This window comes from Bidens hawaiensis, unplaced genomic scaffold (genome assembly GCF_021521415.1).
Source record: "Bidens hawaiensis isolate Kalapana, Puna unplaced genomic scaffold, B.hawaiensis_p1.1 tig00000512_1, whole genome shotgun sequence".
NCBI lineage: Eukaryota > Viridiplantae > Streptophyta > Magnoliopsida > Asterales > Asteraceae > Bidens > Bidens hawaiensis.
The window spans coordinates 5,234,159-5,260,347 of record NW_027491033.1 but is presented as its reverse complement, the minus strand read 5'-3'; the positions used below and the strand labels follow the sequence as shown (position 1 = coordinate 5,260,347).

At 35.3% G+C, this 26,189-nt stretch overlaps 2 protein-coding genes and 1 pseudogene across 2 annotated transcripts; 1 reads left to right on the top strand and 2 right to left on the bottom strand.

The window, feature by feature from the left end:
* Positions 1-7: 7 nt before the first annotated feature.
* Positions 8-2,979, bottom strand: LOC143631831 (uncharacterized). Its single transcript, XM_077100460.1, has 4 exons — positions 1,682-2,979; positions 1,353-1,595; positions 434-562; positions 8-326 (listed from the first exon to the last, which is right to left on the bottom strand). Exons 1-4 carry the CDS (start codon positions 2,681-2,683, stop codon positions 279-281), a joined length of 1,422 nt encoding a protein of 473 aa, XP_076956575.1. The 5' UTR covers positions 2,684-2,979; the 3' UTR covers positions 8-278.
* Positions 2,980-14,198: 11,219 nt separating this feature from the next.
* On the bottom strand, positions 14,199-17,528 carry LOC143630648 (clathrin light chain 1-like; annotated as a pseudogene).
* A 5,890-nt stretch (positions 17,529-23,418) lies between these two features.
* Positions 23,419-23,799, top strand: LOC143630637 (auxin-responsive protein SAUR15-like). Its single transcript, XM_077099606.1, has one exon. It carries the CDS (start codon positions 23,419-23,421, stop codon positions 23,797-23,799), a length of 381 nt encoding a protein of 126 aa, XP_076955721.1.
* The last annotated feature ends 2,390 nt before the right edge of the window (positions 23,800-26,189 follow it).

Below are 26,189 nucleotides of genomic sequence, written 5' to 3'. Positions count from 1 at the left end.
CACAAATTTTATCTTTCTATATCATAGTTAAATTGCTGGTCAACCATACCCACTTCCACGCAATGGAAGATATACCGATATACATGCAAAAGCAATAACCCATCATAATTGGATATACATCTTCATTAACCACAAGTTTGAAATTGTTAAAAGAAAAAAACAATAGCAATGTGAAGCATACAAATTTCTACTTCATGTGCTATGCACAGCATGTATGACATTTACACCATAACAAGAAGCTATGAAAATATACCATGTTAGCATCTACAACAACTGCACTAATCTGCACGGTAGAACCGAATCATCTTTAGCACTGACACATGTTCCTGAAATGATATTACCATCCAACATTAGCAGCCCAACTAACTTGATATAAGTATATAGCCCTCATTTACAAAGAAATAAAAGTTACACAAAAGGTGTAGAATCTAACCTGCAACATTTCTTCAGACTCAGGCTGGGGTGGAGGAAAATAGAAGCCCGTCGAGCAATTCTCCAACACTTCAGGGTGTTTCGTATTTTCTCTGTGCCCGTCACATGCTTTCATCTTATACTTGAACATCTACAAACAAACTTTGCTTCTTCATAAATCTATGCAATCACTAAATTTACACTATTTATCTGTCTATACACACACACGCACATATAGACGGTCACTGAACCAATTTCATGTAGACAACTTGGAAACTCGCATAAACAATTGTACTTATTGCTTTATATGTGAAACACAGTATATGTAACCAGCTCTTTTCTCTATCCCACTATGCTTCTAAAGCACTTTAATACAGGTGTTGTAATGAGAGTACCCCTGTACACACACACACATATGTGACTATGAGAGGGTTCTACGTAGAAAACAGTTTTTTTTTTGTTGCAAAAACAGAAACGAATGGATCATTCATTTTCATTTGAAAATACAAGAAAATGGTTAAAATACAATGTTTATTCATCTCTTTCAACAATCAACATTCTAAAAAGTTACAAAAAAACAAAATCTGTTTATATATAAAACCTACACATGTGTATATCAAGTGTAGGTATACTTCCTTCACATACCTACAAATGTGTAGATAAACGTTTAAAGGTGAAAAAAATGCCTATAGACAGATTAGTTTAATGGTGCCTTTTTAATGTATATAACATAGACAGATGTATGAAGAATAGTTATTAAAAAAATAAATCATCGATGGAAAAATATAAACGATTCAGGCGTTGTTCTTTTTATTTTTCGCTCTAATTTAGTCTTCTGAAATGAACCTCTCCCTAATAATATATTAATATATATGCACACATATGTATATATGTTATATATAGGGAGGAATGATATGAAAAACACTAGCAGTTTTACAAACCTCAGACAGAGAGACAGTTGGTTTCTCCAGCTCATCACCATCAATGTCTACACCAGTTCCCTGGCATTCTGGACAAAAGGGGGAATATATTTGCTTCTTCACCGCCTCCTCCACACCTTTGGCACCACCCTTTTTCCTTCCACGTTTCTTCACTTTAGGACCCGCTAGTTGTTTCGTAGAAACTTCATACTCACAGAACAGCACCCAGTGAATCAAGCAGGAAATGTGAAATACATGAAACGCCTGCATATCAAACAACTTCATACCATATTTGATGCAAATAGCAATGCACTAATGAATACACAAGTTTCAAACGATATGATGCATACCCCATTAGTGTTTCTACTGCTGCAAACAATTCTACCAGTCTTCATGTTGACAAGTGTGGCCACATCTTTACCAGGAAGAATCTTGTGTTGACAGGTGTCACATACTCGTTCTGAAGCTAAACGCCTATGCTCACGCATCTCTTTTCTCACTGTACGGTTCTTTATAACTCTCACTTGCAGGGTGTCATTATCATCACCTTCTTGCTCACAAGATTCATCTTCATTGGTCGAGAACTTACTAGCATCTTTTGTATCAGAGAATGACTTCCTCTTCTTTCCTTTCCTACTTTCAGCAGATGATGGAAGCAAAAACTTGTCATCAAGCAAACCCTTTCTACCCATGTCATAATCAAATGAAAATGACACAATACCAAAGTCATGTTGCGGAACCATATCATCTTGGTTATTATCACCAAGCCATTCACACCATATCCTACTCAACCCTATCGTAACTCCATCCTTCTCAAAGTATCTAGCACCAATTTGGCCAACGCCAATGCATCTCACTTCCAACTCAGAGACTTTGTCTTTAACCAAAACATTAGGAATAACCAAACGATAATCATTCCCATCATCCTCCACACTTTCATCATTTCTTTCACTCGCAACAATCGCAAGACTGTTGTTCTCATCACTCACATTTTCCAACAAGTTCACATTCGAAGTCAACAACGCATCACTTTCATTAACCGGAACGTGAAAGAACAACATCCCATCATTAAAAGGCCAAGGATTCTCCCTCAGCAAAGTAGCCTTCGCAGCCTCATACATCTTCCTATGAAGCTGCCCACGGAGATGATCATGCAGCACCGAATCACTATGACAAGTAGCCAGGCACAAAATACAAAAGAATATCAGCTTCTTATTACCCTCCCTAAGCTCAACATACTCGTGACCTTTCGACCTCACATTACGCAACGTAGTTCTCGCCAACTGTTCTTTCAAACTACGAACACTACTAGTACTCTTCAGAAACCCTAACTCCTTACTACTTCCCGCCATATTCAATTCACAACTTCAATTGTTAACTAATCAACGCCTAATAAACCCTAACTTCTACAATTATGGATCTAAAACTAAAATTATTGCTAATAAACTGAATGTTTATAGGAAAGAAGCCTTGAACTTACAACAACGAGGCGTGTGTATAGAATCCTTGGGGAACCTTCGAGCAATTTGATCGATTGTTGTACGGACTTGTGCTTGGCATCCGCAGAGAAACTGAAGCGAGCAAATGATTTCAGTTGACATCATGATATGTGATTTGTTTAACTGTGTGTTGTTGAGAGTGTGTGTGTAACAGAAATCTGAGATTATAGTGAAATTAGGGGAATGAGGGAGGTGAAGGGGATGAACCGGGAAATGGGAGGGATTTTGACGGTGTAGGGTAATGTAAGGTGTCGAAATGATCTTGGTCGTTGATTTTGATGGGTTTACATGGTGACTGGTGCTTGTCCGTTAGATTTAAGGTGATTGGCTGTTATATAAATGTCATTTTACAAAAACTGATAACAAAAAGAAAATAATGAAAATATCTTAACATGTCTTTGTTAGTGACACATGGGCATGGTGGTTTTGACTTTTGACTTCGAGTTTGAAATTAAACGAGTCAGCTCAGTTAGGTTTGAGCTTAATTTTAAAGTTAAAACAAAACTAAGAGCAAGCCAACGAGCCGAGCCATGGTAGAATTGGCTCGGTTACAAAAATGAGCCGATTCAGCTCAGATTGTTTTAAATTAAGTTTTTTTAGCTTGTTTCATTCGAGCTTTTATCGAGCGAGTCACGGGCCCGAGTTTCGAGCTGCGATTTTGAAATACTCATACTTTTTACCTCATAATGGCAATTTTACTTTTAGATTTCAGAAATGTATGTTACATACCAGAAAACCGGCGTTGACGCTCGTATTACAAACACTATCATGTGACTTAAAAAATCCCCGTGCGTCAAAATAAACGGTTGCCCCTCGTGTCTTTAAATTTTTTTTTTATCTTTGTTAGATTCAATTTAGGAGCAAAGTCTATTTAAGAAAAATGAGAGCAATTTGTGACATAACATATTGAATGGCAAGAATGAAGTTAAAGTATTAACATCTTACAAGACGGTTATCAAGGAAGCAATAAAAAATCACTCACACATGAAAACTTAGTTGCAATTTACAAAATAACTTAGAAAACTTTATTGAACAAGGAGAATAGCCCGAAATCATTTCATGCTACTACTTTTCCACAAACCACATAGCACTAGATTGTTCGGTGTCGTCTCGGACTCACAAGCTTATCTTTGACAGTACACTGTACATCTACCATGTTTGGTAGTACAACTGCTAGTCTTGTTGTTGTAGTATAGAAGGCACACATTTATGTCGCACAAAACACACATAAGCTGTTTACAAAACAACGGTGTCAAAACAGAAATCATCTTCTGACGCTAATGTTTTAGTTTGTTCAATCTTTACAGTAAATTAAATACACCATTAAAGAACATATTTATAATCTTTCATCATTGTATTACATGTATTTAAATCATTTTGTAAATGATATTCCAAAACTTTGTTTCATTTTCGAAGTGCAACAAACTTTAGTTTAACTAAAAATGAAGACATGAAGTCTTAATTATATAATGAACAAGCGATCCATTTTCTAATATATAATATAATGTATGTAATTTCCTCACTAACACTTTCTTGCTAATTTCCTCCCTCTTATCATGTCAGTTTAGAATTAGGCTATAAGTCGTGGCTTAACTAGTAAGCTTTTATTAAAGCGTCACATCATTGTCACGTAGACAATAAGATTTTAACTAACTCACACATTATCTGGGACACTGTGGGTTAACTAGCTAGTGAATGGCCACACCCTCTATTTGTTAACGAGCTCGTTACCATGTTAACAAATCTCCATAACGCGTTGAGGCGGTGTGGCCGGCATTAAGAGGCTGGCACATAAGCCATAAAGCAGGTTAACTAGCTCTGCAACGACCAACCTTATAGATGAAAGTGGTATCATATATATTGTCTCGTAAACAACGTATAAAATAATTTATTTTGGTGATACAGCTTTTACAATCGAAAACTATAATTCGAACAATCAAATTTCTTTGAACCACATAACAAACCAACAAATCAAAGAAAATATGATGTAACAAGCAAACAAATCAACTAAATAAAACTTTAGTTACAAATCAAAGTATAACCCGAACATCATGAAACCAGCAAACATCAAGTAGAATATCTAGATATTAGTTAAGGATACAACCTCAAACCAAAACACCACAAATCAGAGTGAGTTTATGTTCTAGATTACAAATACATGATCACAAGACGTACGCTCAAATGAAATGAATAAATCATTTACGAAGGTGTTTGATCTTGCGCCAACCTTTTTTGCAGGAAGATTCAACTATCCTTGCTCCTTTATAGAAGAACCTCTTTATATCCTTAGCCCTTGACTTAACTTGACGCTCGAAGCTACCCATTCCTCTTGTTGCTTTTGTTTTGACTATCAAGATGAGTTTGGTGAGAAAATTGGAGATAATAAGTGTGACGAGGGAATATTAAATAATAGAGGAAAGGGGTAAGTATTTGGACGGAAGTCATAAGAACCGTTGGATACAAAGTGGGTGAGAGAGAGGGAGTGAGATTAAGAAGAAAGAGAGAGTTTTTAAATATTTTTATTTTTAGTTAGAAGTATCAAAAATATCTTTATCTTTTAATAATGTGTAAAATTACAATACTACCCTCATGTGTTTTGTACATGTCAGATTTAACGAGAAAAAATAACTGGGTTAGTGTCAAAGGACATAACATGAAATGAATTTGAAACATAAAATACGTTTTCTGTCATTATGTTTGCCAAATGACGACTATTGAAAAACCGTGCAAACATAAAGGACGTCTTTTGCCATTTTGTCTTTATTTTGTTAAGGTTACGTGTAATTAAGAGGTAATAAAATGGGACGATTTGCGTCATGTAATGTCTAGTTAATAAATTGTGGATTTTGGTTTTAAGGGTGTAATGATGTTGTAGTCTAATATATATATATATATATATATATATAATATGTATATATAATATACGATACAAAATAAAAAATTCAAAACAATGGCAGGTGACAAAAACTAGTCACCCCTATTATCGCCCACCGTCGCGGTGTTTCTTAATTTTGTAATCCCCATTGTCCCTTTTTATAGCCCCATTACGCATAGTTTTACCAGAGGGGTCAAGAATATTGTATTTTCTAGTAGCATCCAGCTATTATATATTGAAAACTACTAGAAGAATAACTTCGCACTATATATAGCTATTATATGCTCAAAGTTCAATTATTGGAGCGGCATCCCCTCCTATTTGTACATAAACACGGTTGAATACAAAGTTTCTATTTGATTTACAAGTAATATAAAAACCATAACACATAGTTGAAAAATGAAAATATTAACAAGGCTATACATAACAAATAAGCACCTAGCTTTGTGAGCCTAAACTTTTTTGCCGTTTCTTTTATTTTGCTGCTTCCTATTCTAATTCTTAATTTAACAAAATTAGCTTAGAAAATCATTAGTAACAAAATTAGGCCCGGCTCCGAGAAAGCAAAAAGAAAAATTTTGGAGTGAAGATGGAATTTTTTTTTGGGCCTTGATTAAAAAGAAGTATTTTGTTTGTTTAAACAATTAACTTTTTATATAGGTTTACATGGTTATAATTTGGGTTGTGTAAAAAATTTTTGTATAAAAATAGGATTAAACATGTCTCAAATGAGACTTGAACCCATAACCTTTTGGCTGAGAGTAATATCTCTTGGCCACTAGACCAAACTAGTGATCATGTAATTAAGCTTAAATATTAAATATATATATTGTTTTTAATAAAAATATATATATTTTTTTTAAAAAAAAAATTCGGGCCTAACGGGGTGTCAGGCCTGTGGCCGTCAACCACCCGCCACCCCCATGGGTCGGCCCTGAACAAAACATAATGTATTATCTAATATATATATATATGTGTGTGTGTGTGTGTGTAAAGTTTGATGTCGCTAAGCCGCAATGGGCCACTTGGCGGCACCTTATAATTTGTCATAGCATTTTGTTTTTTTTTTTCCGAATGGTTACAATAATGAACATAACGAAAGCGGATTGAATGACAATTTTGTTTTCTCTTTTGTTTGTTTAATTCTGATATCATAACCAACGTGACAAAAACCGGCCGAATTCACATAGACTCAACATCCTAGACCGACAACGTTCGGTTTTACCAATGTCTGAGTTTACCAACCGACACCACCCCCATTGGTCCACTCAATTTTCATTTATCATTTTTCCTATTTTTAGTTCCAATACTATTACAAATGTAGCCGACACCGACCGAATCGTGTCTAGTTACCGCCTCAATGCCCGAGACCAAACGCTTGAGTTTTATCACCGCCCGGGTTTATCGACCATACAAATGTCGGTTTAACTAATTTATTATTTTTATATGTTAATTTGACGAATATATATTTTTTTGGATGCTAAAGTTTTACCAATGGTATCGATATCGTAAAGAACTAAATGATACTAACTGAATACGCGTCAGCTTACCAACGTAACGCTCGAGCTTCACCAACGCTCGGGTTTTACCAACACCACCAACACTTTGCTTCCGCCACCATCATTTCTTGACACCTTCACTTTGCCACCACCAACATCACCATATTAGCACCATTACTCTCGTACCAATACCACAATCTTTTTTATTTTCTCATGTTTATGTAGGTTTTGTAGTTTATAATATATAGTCCAGACAATCTTTTTGAATCGTGTATGTATTACTCTTAAATTGGAGAATTTTAAGGACGCGTTCGTTTCATAGAATTCGTGGGAATTCAAAGGAATTGGAATTAAAATCCCATGACATGGCGTGTTCGTTTCGTTGGAATTGGAATCTTAATTCCATTTTGGTGTGTTCGGTTGGCAAGGAATTGGAATTGGAATTGGAATTCAATTCCTTCAAATTCCTTTAAACAAAGTGATTCTAAATCCTTCCATCATGTGAAGGAATTCAAGTAAATTTGACGGAATCTTCAATTGGGCGACTAACATGGTTGCGTTCGGGTCGACATTTCGTATTATTATAGAAAGTATTTCCTCTTTATGGTTATTATTCTAGATCCCGTTTCATGCCTTAATTCATGGCTAGATTATTGGTTTCCTTTTCTTGTTTTCTAGTTTATAAGCATGTATATGGACCCTTGAATGATATAACAAAACGACAATATATTCAATTTCCGTTTATATGGTATCAGAGCAGTTAATATACTGCTCTACCATCAAACCCTAACACACCGACCACCGAGAATAATGGCCGGAAAAGATGACTCCACGACAGCCAAAACTCAAAACCAAACCCAAAATACCGATCACTCCTCTCCGTATTACCTCCATCCCTCCGATTACCCAAGACAAATGCAGGTAAACGAGCCCCTCAATGACAATAATTACCTGGATTGGTCTCAAGGATGGAGAACTTTCTATTTGCCAAGAACAAAATAAGCTTCGTTGACGGTTTGTTAATAAAACCGGAGGCGGCAGACCCAAACTACAATACATGGCTTCGGTGTGACGTGATGATAAAGGGGTGGCTCACCACAGCCATGGAAAAGGAGATCCGAACAAGCGTGAAATATGCAACTACCAGTGAAGAGATGTGGAATGACTTGCGGGAGCGGTTTGGAAAGGTAAGTGCACCAAGAGCATACGAGTTGAAACAGCTTCTCAGCCTAACAAAACAAGACGGAACCTCCGTTTCAGCTTATTATACACGGCTGAAGGCCATCTGGGACGAGATCCGCTCGGTTTTCCCCGCGCCGAGATGCTCTTGTGGAGAATGCAAATGTGAAGTTAGTAAGACGGTTTGTGATTTGAGAGACAAAGAAAGGTTATATGAATTCCTCCTTGGGCTCGATAGTGATTACTCTACCATTAGAACCCAACTACTCGCCATGAAGCCAACCCCGACAATCTGAGAGGCTTACCGTTTCGTCTCCGAGGACGAGCAGCAAAAGGCAGTTACCGGAGGAAGAAAGATAAGCCCCGATAACACGGTAGCTTTCCAAACACATGTTAAACGAGATGGGCCTGGCAATTCCAACAAGTGGCAGTCAAGAAATGCTAGAGGAGGGAAGAATGATAAGGAGGGCCACTGTGATTTCTGTAACAAAGATGGGCACAAACGCGAAGGTTGCTTCAAACTTGTAGGTTTCCCGGAATGGTGGCCCGGGAAAGGAAAAACCGAGAAGCCAAGCCCGAAAGTAGCCTATGTCGAAGAGAGCCCTCTCCCGGGGCTAAGCAACGAGCAATACCAACAATTTTTAAACATGTTTGGGAAGAAAGAAGTGATCGAAACCCCCTTGACAGAAAACTTTGCAGGTAACGTTAGACACGAAGGTAAGTGGCTCGTTGATTCGGATGCTTCGGTGCACATAACGCACAGGCAAGAATGGATTGAAAACAAAGTGAAAATTTTGAATGAAATGCCAGTCTCTATTCCTAACGGTTCACTCGTTCCTGTAGAAGGAAGAGGGACTTGCACTTTACCAAATGGTCTAAAAATAGATAATGTTTTGCACGTTCCAAAATTCCCGTGTAATCTATTATCGGTTAGTCGGTTGTCACAAGATCTACAATGTGCAGTAAATTTTTTCCCAACCTTTTGTGTGATGCAGGATTTAGCAACGAGGAGGTTGATTGGAGCGGGTGAATGCACGGATGATCTTTACGAGGTGGAAATGGTGGGTAGTGAAATGAAGGCGTTAATGGTAACTATGGATACTTGGCATAGGCGTTTGGGGCACGCTTCACATGAGAAGCATTCTCATTTTGATTTTATTGAATTTCCTTCAAAAACTCGTATGTCGTTTTGTGATTCTTGTGTTAAAGCAAAACATAAAAGATTGCCGTTTCCTATTAGTTCTATTAAAACGAAAGATTGCTTTGAGCTTTTGCATTGTGACATATGGGGAAAGTATAGAACGCCTTCACTCACTCAAGCAAGATACTTTCTCACCATTGTTGCCGATTATAGCAGGGGCGTTTGGGTATTTTTATTGAAACATAAAAGTGAAGCGAGCGATTGTATTGTTTACTTTTACCAATATATCAAAACCCAATTTTCAAGGTTGGTCAAACGTATTCGGTGTGACAATGGAGGAGAATTTACCTCTAACCGCATGACCAAGTTTTATGCCGAAAATTGTATCATTCTTGAAACCACATGTCCACACACGCCTCAACAAAACGGCGTTGTGGAAAGAAAGCATCGTCATCTTCTTGAAACAGCATGTTCTATTAGGTTCGAGGCCAACCTGCCAAAGAGATTTTGGGGGGAGTGTGTGTTAACCGCTGCACACATCATCAATCGTCTTCCTTCCAAAGTCATAAATAACAAAACGCCATATGAAATAATCCACAATGAAAAGCCGAATTTTGATCTTTTAAGGGTGTTTGGGTGTCTCGCCTACTATAGAAATACCGACACAAGTGGTGACAAGCTCGAAGAAAGGGGGAAGCCGGGGGTATTTCTCGGTTACCCTGTCGGAACAAAAGGCTACAAAATATTTGATGTTCAAAAGAGTAAGATCATTGTTTCGAGAGATGTCAAGTTCATTGAGGACATTTTTCCTTACAAAGGTGGCCAACACAACCGTGTGTCAAAAGACGATGGTGTTTTTGGGTTCCCACCTTGGTACTATGGAGACCATAATGAAAAATGCAATGTTAATCAAACACCAACTACCGCTGCAGAAAATGAAAATGAGAACAATGATGAGATGCAAGTGGCTGAACAAAATGTGGTTGAGGATGACATGGATCCAACCGGGCCCGTGAGTTCCGAACCAGAAAATGGTGAGGTCTAGCAACCCAACGACATGGAAACCAAGGCCCAACAATCAAACGAGGCAGAACCTCCTCAACGACAACCGAGAGAAAGAAGGGAACGTGCTCGATCGAAACGACTAGATGGGTATGATGTCTCACTACCACCGTCCCTCGACCATGCCGCATCCGCTTCCGATCAATGCTCCTCCACGGTACATTCCATGTCTAATTATGTTTGCTATAATAATTTCTCACGTTCTCACAAAGCTTTCTTGTCGGCCATCGATAAAACCGATGAGCCAAGAACCTTTAAACAAGCTGTGCAGAATGAAAACTAGAGAGTAGCTATGAAACGAGAAATAGAGGCACTCGAAGTGAACGGAACATGGAGCCTTGAAGACTTACCAAAAGGTAAGAGGGCCATCGATTACAAATGGGTTTACAAGATTAAGTACAAGACCAATGGAGACATTGAACGGTACAAAGCTCGCTTGGTCGCTAAAGGTTTCACACAGATAGAAGGGATCGATTTTCATTACACGTTCGCTCCGGTTGCCAAGTTGGTCACCGTTCGAACCATTTTGGCAGTTGCAGTCAAACGAAACTAGATGGTTCATCAATTAGACGTGAACAATGCATTCTTGCATGGTGATTTGAATGAAGAGGTGTACATGAAGATACCTCAAGGTTTTGATAAAGGAAAGGAAAACAAAGTGTGTCGGTTAAGAAAGTTTCTTTATGGGCTCAAACAAGCCTCGAGAAATTGGTATCATAAGTTCACCACAGGACTTGTCGAAGCCGGTTTTAGATAGTCAAAAGCCGACCATTCATTGTTTATTTTCAGGAGGAAGGAGATATATGTTGCAGTCTTAATTTACGTTGATGACGTGATTTTGGTCGGCAACAATGCTACAAGTATGAGCGAGATAAAATCGTTTCTGAATGAACGTTTTAGCATAAAAGATCTTGGAAATCTTAAGTATTTTTTGGGGATAGAGGTCGCTCGAACGGGAGAAGGTATGGTACTTAGTCAAAGAAAGTACACTCTCGACATTATTGAAGATGCCGGTATGCTTGGATGTCGACCAAGTCCGATACCTATGGAGCAAAGTCTAAAGTTGGAAGCAGGAAAGGAGGAAGATCGGGTTGATCCGAGTCATTATCGGCGGCTTGTCGGGAGGTTGCTCTATCTCCAGGCCACCCGTCCCGACATTGCCTATTCGGTTAGTACTCTAAGTCAATTTGTGGCGGATCCTCGTACAAGTTATCTCGAAGTCGCTACAAGGGTCGTAAGATATTTGAAGGCAACCGTGGGCCAAGGCATCCTATTGCCGAAGACAAGGGGAAACAATCTCGTGGCTTATACCGATTCCGACTGGTTGGGTTGTCCCTTCACTAGAAGGTCAAGAACCGGGTACCTTCTCCTCCTCGAGGGTGGTCCTATATCTTGGAAGTCAAAGAAACAGTCGGTCGTATCTCAATCCTCGGCTGAAGCCGAATATAGAGCCATGGCCACCACCGTTAGTGAAATACTTTGGATGTGGTGGCTGCTTAAGGATCTTGACACTGCCCAACCAGCTCCAACTACTGTTTTTTGCGATAATATTGCTATTAAACACATCGCGAATAACCCGGTCTTCCACGAGCGTACTAAACATGTCGAAATGGATTGCTATTTCGTTCGCGAACGAGTCGAGTCGAAGGAAGTTGAACCGGTCTACATCAACACCAAACATCAAGTAGCAGACTTGTTCACCAAGGCTCTCGGATCGAAACAGTTGGAGGCTCTACTCGGCAAGTTAGGCGTTCGGGATCTTCACGCTCCAACTTGAGGGGGAATATTATTATAGAAAGTATTTTCCTCTTTATGGTTATTATTCTAGATCCCGTTTTCATGCCGTAATTCATGGCTAGATTATTGGTTTCCTTTTCTTGTTTTCTAGTTTATAAGCATGTATATGGACCCTTGAATGATATAACAAAACGACAATATATTCAATTTCCGTTTATATTTCGGGTGTGTTCACATTCAGGTCGACGCTCCGAGTCTTAGCGCTTTCAGCTCAGTGCTCCAGGCCGGGCCGCATTTGGGTCAACGACCCGGGTCAGCTCGCATTCGGTTCGGCGCCCCGCGTCAGTTTGTGTTCGGTTTGACGCCAGAGTCAGTTCGGCTCAACCCGACCCGGTCCGCCGACGCCCCGGCCATTTCATGGACTAAAACGAAACAAAGAATAGAAACCGAAATGAAACGAAACCGAACTAACCAAAACGAAACAGAAAAAAAAACATAAACCGAACAAAAAAAAACTAACCAAAATAAAAGTTAAACCGAACCGAGTAAACCGACTAAAATGAAACAAAAAAAGGGAAACGAACAAAACGAAACAAAAAATTATACCCGAACGGAAACGAAACAAAAAAAACGACATAAACGAACCAAAAAAACCAAAACGGGCCGAAACCAAAAAAACTAAATAAAATAAGCAAAAAACGAACTTGAACCAAACGGAAACCGATAAAAACGAACAAAAAAAACCGACATGGGCCGAAACCCAAAAAACTGAACAAAATAAGCAAAAAGCGAACTTGAACCAAACATAAACCGAAAAAACAACATAAACGAATCAAAAAAACCGAAACAGGCCGAAACCCCAAAAAAGGAACAAAATAAGCAAAAAAACGAACTTGAACCAAACAGAAACCGAAAAACACGAACCAAAAACACGAAACGAGCCGAAACCCAAAAAACTGAACACAATAAGCAAAAAAAACGAACTTGAACCAAACAGAAACAAAAAAACAAAAAAACATAAACGATCCAAAAAAACCGAAACGAGCCGAAACCCAATGAACTGAACAAGATAAGCAAAAAAAACGAACTTGAACCAAACACAAAACGAAAAAACTGAACAAAATAAGCAAAAAAAAAAGAACTTGAACCAAACAGAAATAGAAAAAAACGGCTTAAACGAACCAAAAAAACCGAAACGGGCCGAAATCTCAAAAAACTAAACAAAAAAAAAAGAAAAAAACGAACTCGAAGAAAACAAAAAACGAAAAACCAACCTAAACGAACCAAAAAAATCGAAACCGAGCCGGAACAAAACCCAATAAACTAACCAACTGAAGCAAAAAAAAACAAACCGAAATGAAACTTGAAAAAATAACGAAACAAAAAAAAACGAAAGCGGGCCGGGTCGGGTCGGGTGGAAGCAGTTCAGATCACCAACCGGCCGGATCGTCCAAAAACGTTGTGGGTCATCAGTAGAGTGGGTCAAAGTGATTGCTTCCGACTCATTGGCCAACCAAACACGTTAGATAGAATTGGGATTCCAATTCCAGCAAATTCCATTCCTATGAGAATGTTTAAATTCCAATTCCAGTTCCTTTAAATTCAAATTCTTATGCAAATTCCAATTCCAATTCCATTCCATTCCATTCCATGAAACGAACACGTCCTAATGGTATTCTTGAAATCTCTATCGGATTATTATTAAACAAGCAAGTACATAATACTCTACACTTCCTAATTCATATTAATATTTATTTTTATCTCTGAAGAAACACGAAACCTAATCCCCTAAGGGCTTGATGAAGCTAAAGTCACAAACAGTTTTTCATATCTATTACTGGATATAAAATAAATATTAAAGATCAAATATGTGTTTAATATTGCTGAGGTGGTGAGTTGTCAATGTAATGGAATTGGAATGACTAAAACTGGACAAGAACAAAAGTGTGAAGGCATGTTGCAGTATGTTGAAGTCATGGGACATTTACAAACTGGAAAGACTTGGTTCATAAACTTGTTTCTGATATTTTACCAAACCATCTACAAATGTATTTTAAAAAAATGCACAAAAAAATGTTATGGGAGTCTAAAAGAAGCTAGTTTTATTCTCTTGTAATAGCAAATAGCTACCAACTTATAAGGTGCAAAGAACAATGGAATAATATAACTGAATCAATTAGGTAAGCAAATGAAACTATACTTGTAGTTTTCATGCATTTGGTGCCTGTTGTTTAGTTTCTTTTGTCGCGGTTTCGGGTGGTGGTGTCATGTGTGGAGGAGGGTTTTGCTTCAATTTCATACAAAGTTGTCTCATTCTTGTAAGATCGGTAGGCTTCCCGGGTTTTGGACCCTGAATGACAACAATCCCGGGCTTCTTTTCGTCTTCTTTCTCCTTCTTTGCTCTCCTTTTATCAATGATAGCAACCTCACGCGGTATCATCTCTGCTATTGCTTTCCAATATTGTTTATCCACTTCCTTGTGAAACTTCTCTTGATTAATCAAGTACAACTGACCAAAGGTTGCAATTAAATTCATTCAGTCACAAAAACACATATGTTTGCAACTATAAAACATTGTACCTTCTCGCGTTCTATGTTGAGAGCCTTGTTGGCTTCTCTGTTCTTTTGCCTTTTTTCGTTGAATGCTCGTTTGAATTCGTCCGCTTCAGCAATAGCCTGATTCCTCAATTCTTTCTCCTCCCTTTGCTTTTCTTCAAGATAGATGGCATTTTCACTGCAAAGATGAATGTATAATGTCATGAATTCACCGAAAGTAGTTGATTTTGACCAAATAATACTACTAAATCAGAGGATCCCCATGAATTTTTTGTAGGAGTAGGTGATTTAGAAAAAAATAAAATGTTTTTATGTGGCCAATTGAGTTTTTCTGATCAAGTGTCAAGTCTACTTAGTTTTTTGTAGGAGTAGCCCATTACCTCTAGTAGCGGACTTCAACTTAGTTTTTCTGATCAAGTGTCAAGTCTACTTATTAAAGTAGTGGCCTCGAAGAAGAATGGGTATTTATTCACTTCCCAAGACAATTCAGACTGATTTTTTTAGTCTTCTTTTCTTCGAGTCCGCTACTTCAATAAGTAGACTCGCCACTCACCAAAAGTTAGTTAAGGTCCGCTACTTGATGTAGCAGGTTATCTAGATATAGTCAAAAATTCGTTGTCAACCTAAAAATACTAATTTTTCTCTAAATCCCACGTCTTGCATAAAATTCAATCCTCACTACTCCCATGAAACATGATCAAAGGTTTAAAACGTTTTTGAATGGCAACATTATCAGGAATCAAAGTAAATGTTAAGTAATTTGTAACAATGACAATGGAGTGATGAATAAACAGATAGTACTTTAGCACTTTAGCTTACAAGAAAATTTTACATAATTACAAGAAAACAGATGGTGCAGCTTAATAATGTTTTAAGTAATTACTCTATGATGATGTAATTACATAATTACTCTACTTGTATATATATAATTACTCTACTTGATTCTCACGGTTAACACGTTAATTTCATTTGTACGTTAACTTTCCCCGTGATTTAATGGGGAAAAGTATCATGTGATGGTGGAGTAAATAACAAATCATTAACTGAGCCGCGCATAGACGGGTGTTCATATCAAATTGATCACCGTATCAAACAATCAATCAATCATGCCCAGTAAAATCCCACCGACAGCAAAGCCAGGATCACCGTATCAAACAAATGTGCATTAAACATTCAGAATTATAAATATACAATAACTAACAATTATACGATCTAATAACAGAAATAAAAATTCTTTCAAAACATTGAGATAAAACAGTAAGATGAGACGTTAAAATTACCGACGCCACTCTCGAAACGCAGCACCTTCCTCGCGCATCTGAATAGAATCAGGAAGAAGAGGTCCATTACTTATATCACCATTGGAGAAAATGGGCTCTAAATCATTAGTCCCGAAGTGTTTCGATTCAGGGTCGAAGGAGTAGGTATGGAGAATCCTACAAAATTGTCCTGGGAATGCGTCCGTTGAACTGGAGTGTAGTTTGGAACCAATAGTTGAATTAATAAGACTTACAGTTTGCACAATGATGATTGTTGTCATACTCATGCAAAAACTTAATTAAATTAGATAGCTAGAGTAAGTGGGGTATCATATCCACGAGGAACATGTAGTTAATATCACATGATCTGATCGATTACGTAAACTAATTATAAATAAACCGACTAACTGAACTTTGAGAATTGATTGATTAAAAGCATAATAGTGAAATGGAACTTGATTTGTAAGCAACAATCAAAAGGTGACCACACGTCCACACCTAGGTTTAGATTGTGAAGCAGACTAAACAACCTAGTTACAATGACTTGGAAACTACATAGACATGATTTGTTGACTACTCGTTTCGATAAAACAATTAAAAGATACAATATTGGACTATGATAATTGAACGACGTGGAACCAAATAATTGACAATTGAATATGAATGTAACTAATTACTAGTTTCATGTTTTAAGACACAATTGATATTGATTGTTAATGATGAACAAATCAATGCTAGAACTTAAACCTAATTGTTGATGATTTCAAACCAAATACCGATGATTGCAACTTAATTCAAATAATTTAAAAGTGTTTAATCAATCAAAATAAATATAAAGATTTGACTAACCGAATGATTGACCAAAATCCAAAACCAAAATACATATAAGAGAATGTTGAAAACCATAAACAAACCCAAAGTAACCATATTCTCAACATAAAAATTAAAACATATATTTAAACATGTTACTTGACATAAAATTACCCAAACATATCACACAAAATTATCAACAAGTCATATAATATGAATTATTAAAGCATAATGACACCCAAATTACAAAATATGTTTAGTTCCTTCAATTCACATATAGTAAGCATATACTTTCATGCTCGGATTGTGAAAATATCCACCTTTACTCATAGGATCTTAAAATGTGACAACGTATTTGTTTTAGAACGACAAAATGTGGCAATGTATTAACGGTCACTCATTTATTCCAATTTTAATAATGTGACTTTTAAAACTATTCTATAGAACATGCAAATATGTATTCAGTTTTATTTATTTGAGATATGAAAAACTGTTATAAATATATAATATTATGGTTATCAATACCTAATATAGATTAGGCTTTTTCTCCAAGTTAATTTCTCCTATATATACATCTCATTGTATCTCTTTGTAATACACATCTTATTAATGAAATCTCTCTCTTTCTACCTACATGTTCATCTCTTATTTATTTGCTATTAGGCTAGTTTCACAACACGTTATCAGCACGAGACTTTTACCGTTCATATATCACCGATTCATCAAACTCTCATCATAGCCGTTTTTCGCTGCTCATTATTCAGATGGTGGTGGATCGTTTTCAACCACCGTTACTCACTCAAAGGTAATCCTAATTTTGTTTTGAACTTTAACAGTAGTATAGGTGTTGGACTTTGTTGGTTTTGGGTATGAAACTTCGACGATATTTATCTTAAAAGTTAAAACCTATTTTTAACTAAACAACTCATCAACTGAGATTTTAACATTATGGTTGCCAAGTTTATTATAGTAAAATATATACCAGAGGGCCGACGGTGCGGTGATAAGTGATAAGTCATTTGAATTAGTGAAAAGAAAAAAGAGAGGAATAAACAAAGATTTGGAAATTTCATATCCTTTAATTCAATTAAGATATACAAATTAATTTAGCATAATATGTAATATAAAGTTTTCTAAATATGCTTACAATATAAATCGGTAATTTTAATGCACTGTAGATATTGTCTCTCATATCTATCATATAGACTATGGTAAAACATGAATATAGTTTTATCACAATCAAGTTCATTCGTAAACTTAATTATTGGTATTTATATAAAGGTATTCAAAGGTGTATAAATTATTCCTTATGTTTTGTTAAAAAGAAAAAAGATAATACATGTATTAAATAGTTGATTTCATATACATATTGATATATAAAATAAATTCAGTTTGTATTCCTAATGTTACGATTTTCTAGGGTGAAAATTAAAAGTTATATACTTTTTAAATATCTGAAAAAATCAGATTTATTTTATTACTAAAGTGGACCAAATCTTTAATCGTTTTGAAATCAATATTTAAGAAATATAATTTGGTGATATTGTTATTCAACTACAATTCCCTCTCAATATATACACATTATTTTAACACTAATTTCGTTTTTAAAACGTGATGTGGTTAATTATAATACAATGCTTATTCAAAGACAAAATTTATTGAATAGGTAAAGAAAAATTTATTGAATCATATAGGAATATATTTTGTGAAATTGAATATTTTCTTTTAGAATATAGTTCCTAATAATTGTTCGAAGGCTATATTTCATTATTTCCTAATAATGGTTTAAAGGTTTGTTTGGGTATTAGTCCAGATTATAGTGATACTAGAGTTATATGAAAAGAACATCATAGTTTAAACTTGAAAGTAAACTGTGTTCACAATGAAAAATATTCTTTAGCAATTAAAACTGAAGATCCTTGAATGGAAACTATAGCAACATTTATGATTATTTATATTATATATTTCAAATGTACAATGTCAAATATTTGCATATTAGATAATATCTGTGATTAGTTATACTCTGATTTGCTAACATATATTATGCATAAAAGTTTTATTATAACTCCTTATATGATATTATTTGTATCTTATATGTTATTATCATATATAATGGAACAAATATATAAAAGTTGTGGTTTATTATCACTCTCATGAAAGAGATATGTTTATGACACCCAAATTGTCGTAATCCCTAATCTCATTATCAGTTGAAGGCCGTAAGATTTAAGACCATTAAATCTTACACTCGAAGTGTCATGTAAGTTATGAGGAAAACCGGATTAGGCAATTTATTTTATTTGTCAAACCTTAAATATGCTCTTGAAGTAGCATATCATTAAAATATATGAAAGGTTTGATGTGATCATGTATCCGTGTTCAATAAAATTATGAATAAACCATGAAAATGATTTGGTTTTATACCATTCCTGAAGTGAATTTGACAACGTATTGATCATTGCAATCATGGACATAATTGAGAAAAATTGTGGTTTGGTTTTATACCATTCCTGAAGTGAATTTGACAATGTATTATCATTGCAATCATGGACATAATTGAGAAAATTGTAATGGTGATTATATTAATAATGAGATCGATCATTAAATTATAATGATGCCCATGCTAATAATGAGATTGACCACCACATGTGGCAAAGAGATTGATCATATATGAGAACAAAATATGGAAATACAAAAGTGAAAGCACATGATCGTTTGAAACGATAATACAATGTTCACTCATATTTACAATCTTGTAATAAAGAAGCATGATACATATACGATCATAAACCTGAAGTTTATGGATCATGATTATCTTATGGCGTGACCAGTTAGACCACACTGAGTCAATAATGTGAAATTTATTGAGGAACCAAAAGATTCTTCATAATAATTATACATGTAATATTGCTCTCAAGGGAAATCATTTATTTACCAACTGAAGGAGGGTGTGAATCCCTAGATGTTACGGAATTGAGAAAATGATACACATATCCTAACATGATACCATTTAGTGGTTTGAAAATCGATGCATCGTCTAAATGGTTATCAAGACTGCAACTTGATGTTTGCATGACCTATGGCTTAGCTAATAAGATAGCAAACATATTATTCCATATTGGTATATTTACATTCAGTTATAATAATGAATTTGATTCCCAAGTTAATAATGATATGAAATAAGTGTTGAACTTCATAACATATTATATTCTTACATAAATTGTTTTGTTTAAGACGATTACTCAATGTCTATAATTAGTTGCAAAGGCAATTATCACAAGAACAAAGGTTCATGTTTGTATTTGAGTACATATGATTTTACATGTTTAAAAACTAATTCACATCAAGCCAAACGAGTTATGATACTTCTTCCCCATTGTAATTGGTTTTTGGTCAATGGTCAGTAACCAAGTATTTCTCATCTAACGTGTGTCATATATTGAAATTACTCCACCATAAGACACAAAGATGAGGCCACAAAGGAAGTTGGGAATTTATGTCAATATCTAAAATTATATACTTAGAGTCGTTAATGTGATATTTGTTTCTAGCTCATTAGTTTTCACTTCAGTGAATCAGCATTCCCAACATTAGGGGGGAAATAAAGCAGTTGGAAAACGAATTTAATTAAGTGAATTATCATTGATCCTCAAACTTATATGAACTAAAAGTTCAAAGGATAATTCATGTATAAAGATTAATGAATCAATTACCAGACGATTCACTAACCAATAGATAGTGTCTAGCTAATACACCTATACAAACTGCTAATGCTCCAGTTAATAAATGTCCCAGAAGGACAAACACATATTGATAATAAGTCTAATGCACACGTGTAACATGGTAGACTTATCAGTTCCAAAGGTAAAATCTCCTCGAAAATTGGAGCAAATAATGAAGATGGTCAAGTCGAGGTGCAGTAAAAGGTCTATTGAAGAGATTAGACATGATGGTTCTTAAAGAACCTTAGGTACCTGAAAACAAAGAGCTCTCAATAAATTATATTGCATCATGTCTACAAAGATATATGGAATCGAAATTAAGTCGACGTCGCTATACTTTATATATATGTATAATTAGTGCTTGAAATGATGATGATGATGATCAATATTCTAAATTTGCCTGTAAAAATGATTGGCCAAAATGGAAAGACGCAAACAGGGCAGTGTTGAATTCTCTAAATAAAGGAAAGTTTTTGGGCCAACAGTCCGTACAACTAAAGTTGTAAAATGTGTTAGATACAAACGGGTATTGTATATGAGTTATGAAAATTCATCAAGTTATATAAAGAAAAATTGATGGCACAAGAATTTTTGCAAAGACCCATGATTAATTATGAGGAGACGCATTCTCCAATAGTGGAAGCAATGACTATCCGATATCTAAATAGTCTGGTAATAAAAAGAGAGAATTAATATGCGTTTGATAAATATTATGATTCAGTTGATACTGAAAGTTTACAAGAAAGTCTTCGAAGGATTTGAATTATCAAATCATATAAATTAAATTCTCGAGAACACTATGACTCATGTTGTATACAGATTCATACTTGAATATGTTACGATTATTGAATATATTGAACATAAATGTAACTCCTAAAGAGTTTCCTAAGGTAGTTGAATACCTGAAAGGTTAACTAATACATCTTAATAATGAAATTCTTGTGCATCAATAAGCATACACATAGAAGAGAATCTATATGATAAGTACAATATCTCAATAAATAAAGAAATGGTACAATATGAACTTTTGATATGTGATACAAAATAGATGTGTCAAATGAGCAAATTTATGCTGCAAAAATCCTAGAAAAGTGAATACACATGCATAATTTATCAAGTTGGAAAGAAGTTCATGACAGATTGGAAAATGCATAGAGTTATGCTTATTGCGTATGGACTAATATAGTCGGATTGAGCATGGTACAATCAATAATTATTTTGATAAGAAGGGAGATAAGTTGGATGTCATTAGTCATACTTTTATCAAAATTTTACTCTTAAAGGTTCATATAATCACAGTTTACAGTGATGATGTACACATCATCGAGAGAAACTGCAGAACTTTTAGAAGAAAAACTTTTGAAATACCTTGACACGATGTGATTATTGCTCGACTTTTGGGTTGAGTATATGTGTAATTATATGTTTATCAATCTATCAAAGTACATCTTAAAATGTTGAGACAATTTACCAAAGACAAAATTCATTCTTTGAGTACGTTAAAGGATGTCCAACATGCACTCTCTATCATGTCCTATCACAATATGAAATATTATGGGTTCAAAAGTATCATAATTAAATGCATATGCACATTTATATTTATTGCTAATTATACAGGATTTCTATATCTTTTTATTTGTATTTGTCAGCATGTGTATATCTAGGAGACATTAGAATGGGTAATATATTCAGGTATGAAAGATATGTACTTATATTTTACTAACTCATCAAAACAAGTTTGGCTAGTATTGTCGATGCAGAAAAACACAACAGGGTTATCAATACAGCGGTATATGTTTACGAGATGATGCAATAGAAGTTTTCAAATGAAGATCATGAAACGTTATTCAACCTAAGGATTCACAAGTCAATGGCTGAAGATGCAAATGCTTTACTACAAAAGTTTTGGACAATTTTCACAGAAGATCAATATTTACCATTTTAACGGATATAAAAATCAGGGGGAGATAATACACGTTGCACTCTTTTTCCCTTAGCTATGGTTTTGTCCTACTGGGTTTTCCTAGCAAGGTTTTTAATGAGGCAACATCTTCAAGCGTATTATGTTGATAATCAAGGGGGAGTGTTATAAATATATAATATTATGGTTATTAATACCTAATATAGATTAAGCTTTTTCTCCAAGTTATTTTCTCCTATATATACATCTCATTGTATCTCTTTGTAATACACATCTTATTAATGAAATCTCTCTCTTTCTACCTACATGTTCATCTCTTATTTATTTGCTATTAGGCTAGTTTCACAACAAAAACATGTTAATTTGTAAAAGATTTCAACTTATTTAAAATGTTTTTACCATACTTATAATTAGAAACAAATACCAGCCCTTATATTGAATAGTTTTAATACTTCAAAGAAAAATATTATTAATTAGGTGTTCTATCTTTTTTGCAACATCCATATATAAAAAAAACCCGATACTAATTTAAAAGTTCCCCTCTGTCTTTGTTAGTAACGTATATTCATTCCTTAATTTGGTGGAATAAAATTGGTAGCTAAAGACAAATTTTGGCAAGGTCAAACGTGAGTGCTACTAATTCATTGGGGGAGTTAAATAAACATATCTCTCACTAGGATAAACTAAGTTGCAGGCCGCGAACCAAAGCCATTTGTTAAGTTTCTATTTTTTATATTCTTACATCTTTTGAGAGAATTGGTCAAAAAATCTCGATTTAAATGTCGACATTGTGCCCATTTCACATGAACCGTTCTCCCAAAACAATGATGGGTAAGAAGCTTGGTTCCTTCAAGAAACTAGCCAAATTGGTCAAAGCTAACCGCACCCCGGGTCGTGAACCATCGCACCATGACCACTTGCTAAAGACATATAGCGAAGAAGGGTGCATCGAAGCTAATACAACAACACCAAGAGGGTTTTTTGCGATATATGTTGGTGACGAGCAACGGAGATTTGTGGTTCCAACGGCACATCTATCTCACCCGCTCTTTAAAATGTTGTTAGAGAAGGCTTATGATGATCATGAAGAGCAGACTAACCGGTTGGTTGTTCCTTGTAGTGTCGCGGCTTTCGAAAAGGTGGTTAACACGGTTGAATGTTCAAATGGGATGTTTGATATTGAGCATTTGGTTGAGGAGTTTATTTGAAGGCTTTGTTTAGCGAATTTCAGTTTAGTTTTGGTAATTAGATGATGAAATGATTAACCTTGGTTTAGTTCCATTTGTGAGTCATGTTGTTGTAATCACATTAGTTTCCAACATATATATGGCTTCGTTTTCATTTTGACCCGGCCAATGACAACATCTTTGATCCATCATCATTTATGAGTTACATCATTGTAATCTCATTAGTTTTCAACATATGTATACCTTTGGTTTTACGTCTAGTTTGAGTTCCATTGTTTTTCTAATATAGTTTTGAAGGGATATGCCAAGTATTCATAAAGTACAAAGATTTTAGAAAATGAGCGAAAGAAATAAAAGGGGAAAGAATGAAGATTAATATTTACATACATTGGAGTCATGTCATGCACAAAAATATTTTCTCTGGGTAGTTCTCGGTATTTCATCGGTGAAGGGGAGACATATCGGTAATATGTTAGTGATACCATGCTAGTAAACATGACATGGATAATGTAACGAAACATACATAGGAATCAACGATGAATTGGAAGCTTCTATGGTTTCGCAAACCATGCGTTATTTTTTTTTACATATTACCGGCCAAGTTTTTCCCGACAGATTACCCGTGGACTATAGGTTTCTTTCCTTTTTTTTTAACAATTTTCTGTAATATAAGAGACATGAACTTAATATTCGATGTTTTAAAGATTTTGCGTTTGTCAATGGACCAACTCATTAATGACTCTAGGTTTCTAACGGATGTCAATAGTTTTATGAAACATATGTCAACTAATCTACCTATTTATCCTAGCATATCCATGATATCGAATATTAAAAACAATATAAAACACCACTATACGATTCTTCTAAATTATAACTATCACTACAAAATGATATTATTTAATTAATATCGAAAAGTAAAGTAATGACAAAACTCCAAAGAGGCATATACAATTCAGGCCGAACGTCATAGGCCCGTATAAACGTTTAAGACCTCTCAAAGAATCGCCAGGCCCATACAACCAAATCCTTCCAATATAAATAACAAAAGCACTATAAATAAACCTCCACCGTGAATTAGGTCTAATTGGGGACAATATGCTCGGAAAGAGGCTCCGGCGAGAGAGCTGATGGTTTCATAGGGTGGTTGCCTCCTCTCTTGCCACTACACCAACCGGTGTTGAGCCGATGACTTCGTCCCATATTGCTCAACTCAACTCAACTCAACTCAACTCAACAACCCTATAAACTATAGCAATAATGCCAGGGAAAATTACTAAAATGCCCTTTTTAGAGGCTGTTTGGGATTCCTTATTTTCTATACTTACTCCCGTTCTCACACACACACATTATCTCTCTCTCTCTCTATATATATATATATATGTCTCTATAGGCGATGATGATCTAGTTCTGCGAATAATTGATTTTCCGAGCATAAGTTATACCGGACACTGCGTGAAACTCGGTCCGTACCTTGGCGTGGCAATACTTGCAGCCATGACGGTGTCCGATCCGCTTTGTCTGGTTTCGTATTTGCAGATCTGAGCCTAACTTTCACTCAGACGAAATGAGGCTAACTGATTTTGACTTTATCCAAGTCAAACTTCAGCCGATGATTTTCTCAGATCGACAGCTAATATTATTATTGTTATTGTTATTATTAGAGACAATTCCAATTTGCCTCCCTGGTATATATCGTCGCGAGATGGATTAACCACCAAAATAAGCTTTTTTAGCTTATTTGGCCTAGCTTTTATAGCAAAGCTTATAGCTTTTTTAGCTTTTTTTACAAAATAAGCTTAATTCGGTGTTTGGACTAGCTTTTATTTTTTGGCTTATGCTTATATCCTTTATGCAAATTTGGTGTTTGGTTCTTACTCTGATATAAGCTTGAGATTGCCAAACAACCACTAAGGTTACTCGGTTTGTTACTTGAGTAAGAACATATGATATATTTTGAAAGAGGCTATGATGATAAGTTACGATACGTCTGAGTGGAATCAAGCAAAGATGAGATTATCCGCATCTTGGCGGGGCAACTAGTAAGTATGCAGCCATGGCGGATTATCCTTTTTGTTTGATTGTTTACAGATCCGAGCCTCATAATAATTTTGTCCTAACTTATTTCTCACTTGGTTTTTTCTTAAATTTAACGACTTTGGATGGTTTTTATCCAAATGTATTTCCGTTGTCTTCAAAGAATTTTGGTAGTATGTGTTAATATATTGTGGATTTTCATCATTTCACTGTCGTAAATTTGCTGGTATCCAGTATCATGGTAGAATGTTTGTTATATAGGCGTCCAAGAAACAATTGTATCCGAGTTACAATCTTTTATCATCAAATCCGATCATTTGGTTGGTGTTGCAAGGTTTTTATATGAGAAGTATTCACAATTGAGTTCTGTTTGCTTT

Excerpts from the sequence above, each read along its gene's own strand:
- LOC143630637 (XM_077099606.1), top strand. The coding sequence starts at position 23,419 with ATGGGTAAGAAGCTTGGTTCCTTCAAGAAACTAGCCAAATTGGTCAAA.
- LOC143631831 (XM_077100460.1), bottom strand. The coding sequence starts at position 2,683 with ATGGCGGGAAGTAGTAAGGAGTTAGGGTTTCTGAAGAGTACTAGTAGT. Across the intron at positions 563-1,352 it reads CAACTGTCTCTCTGTCTGAG|ATGTTCAAGTATAAGATGAA; the intron begins GTTTGTAAAACT and ends GTTTGTTTGTAG. Across the intron at positions 327-433 it reads AGTCTGAAGAAATGTTGCAG|GAACATGTGTCAGTGCTAAA; the intron begins GTTAGATTCTAC and ends ATATCATTTCAG.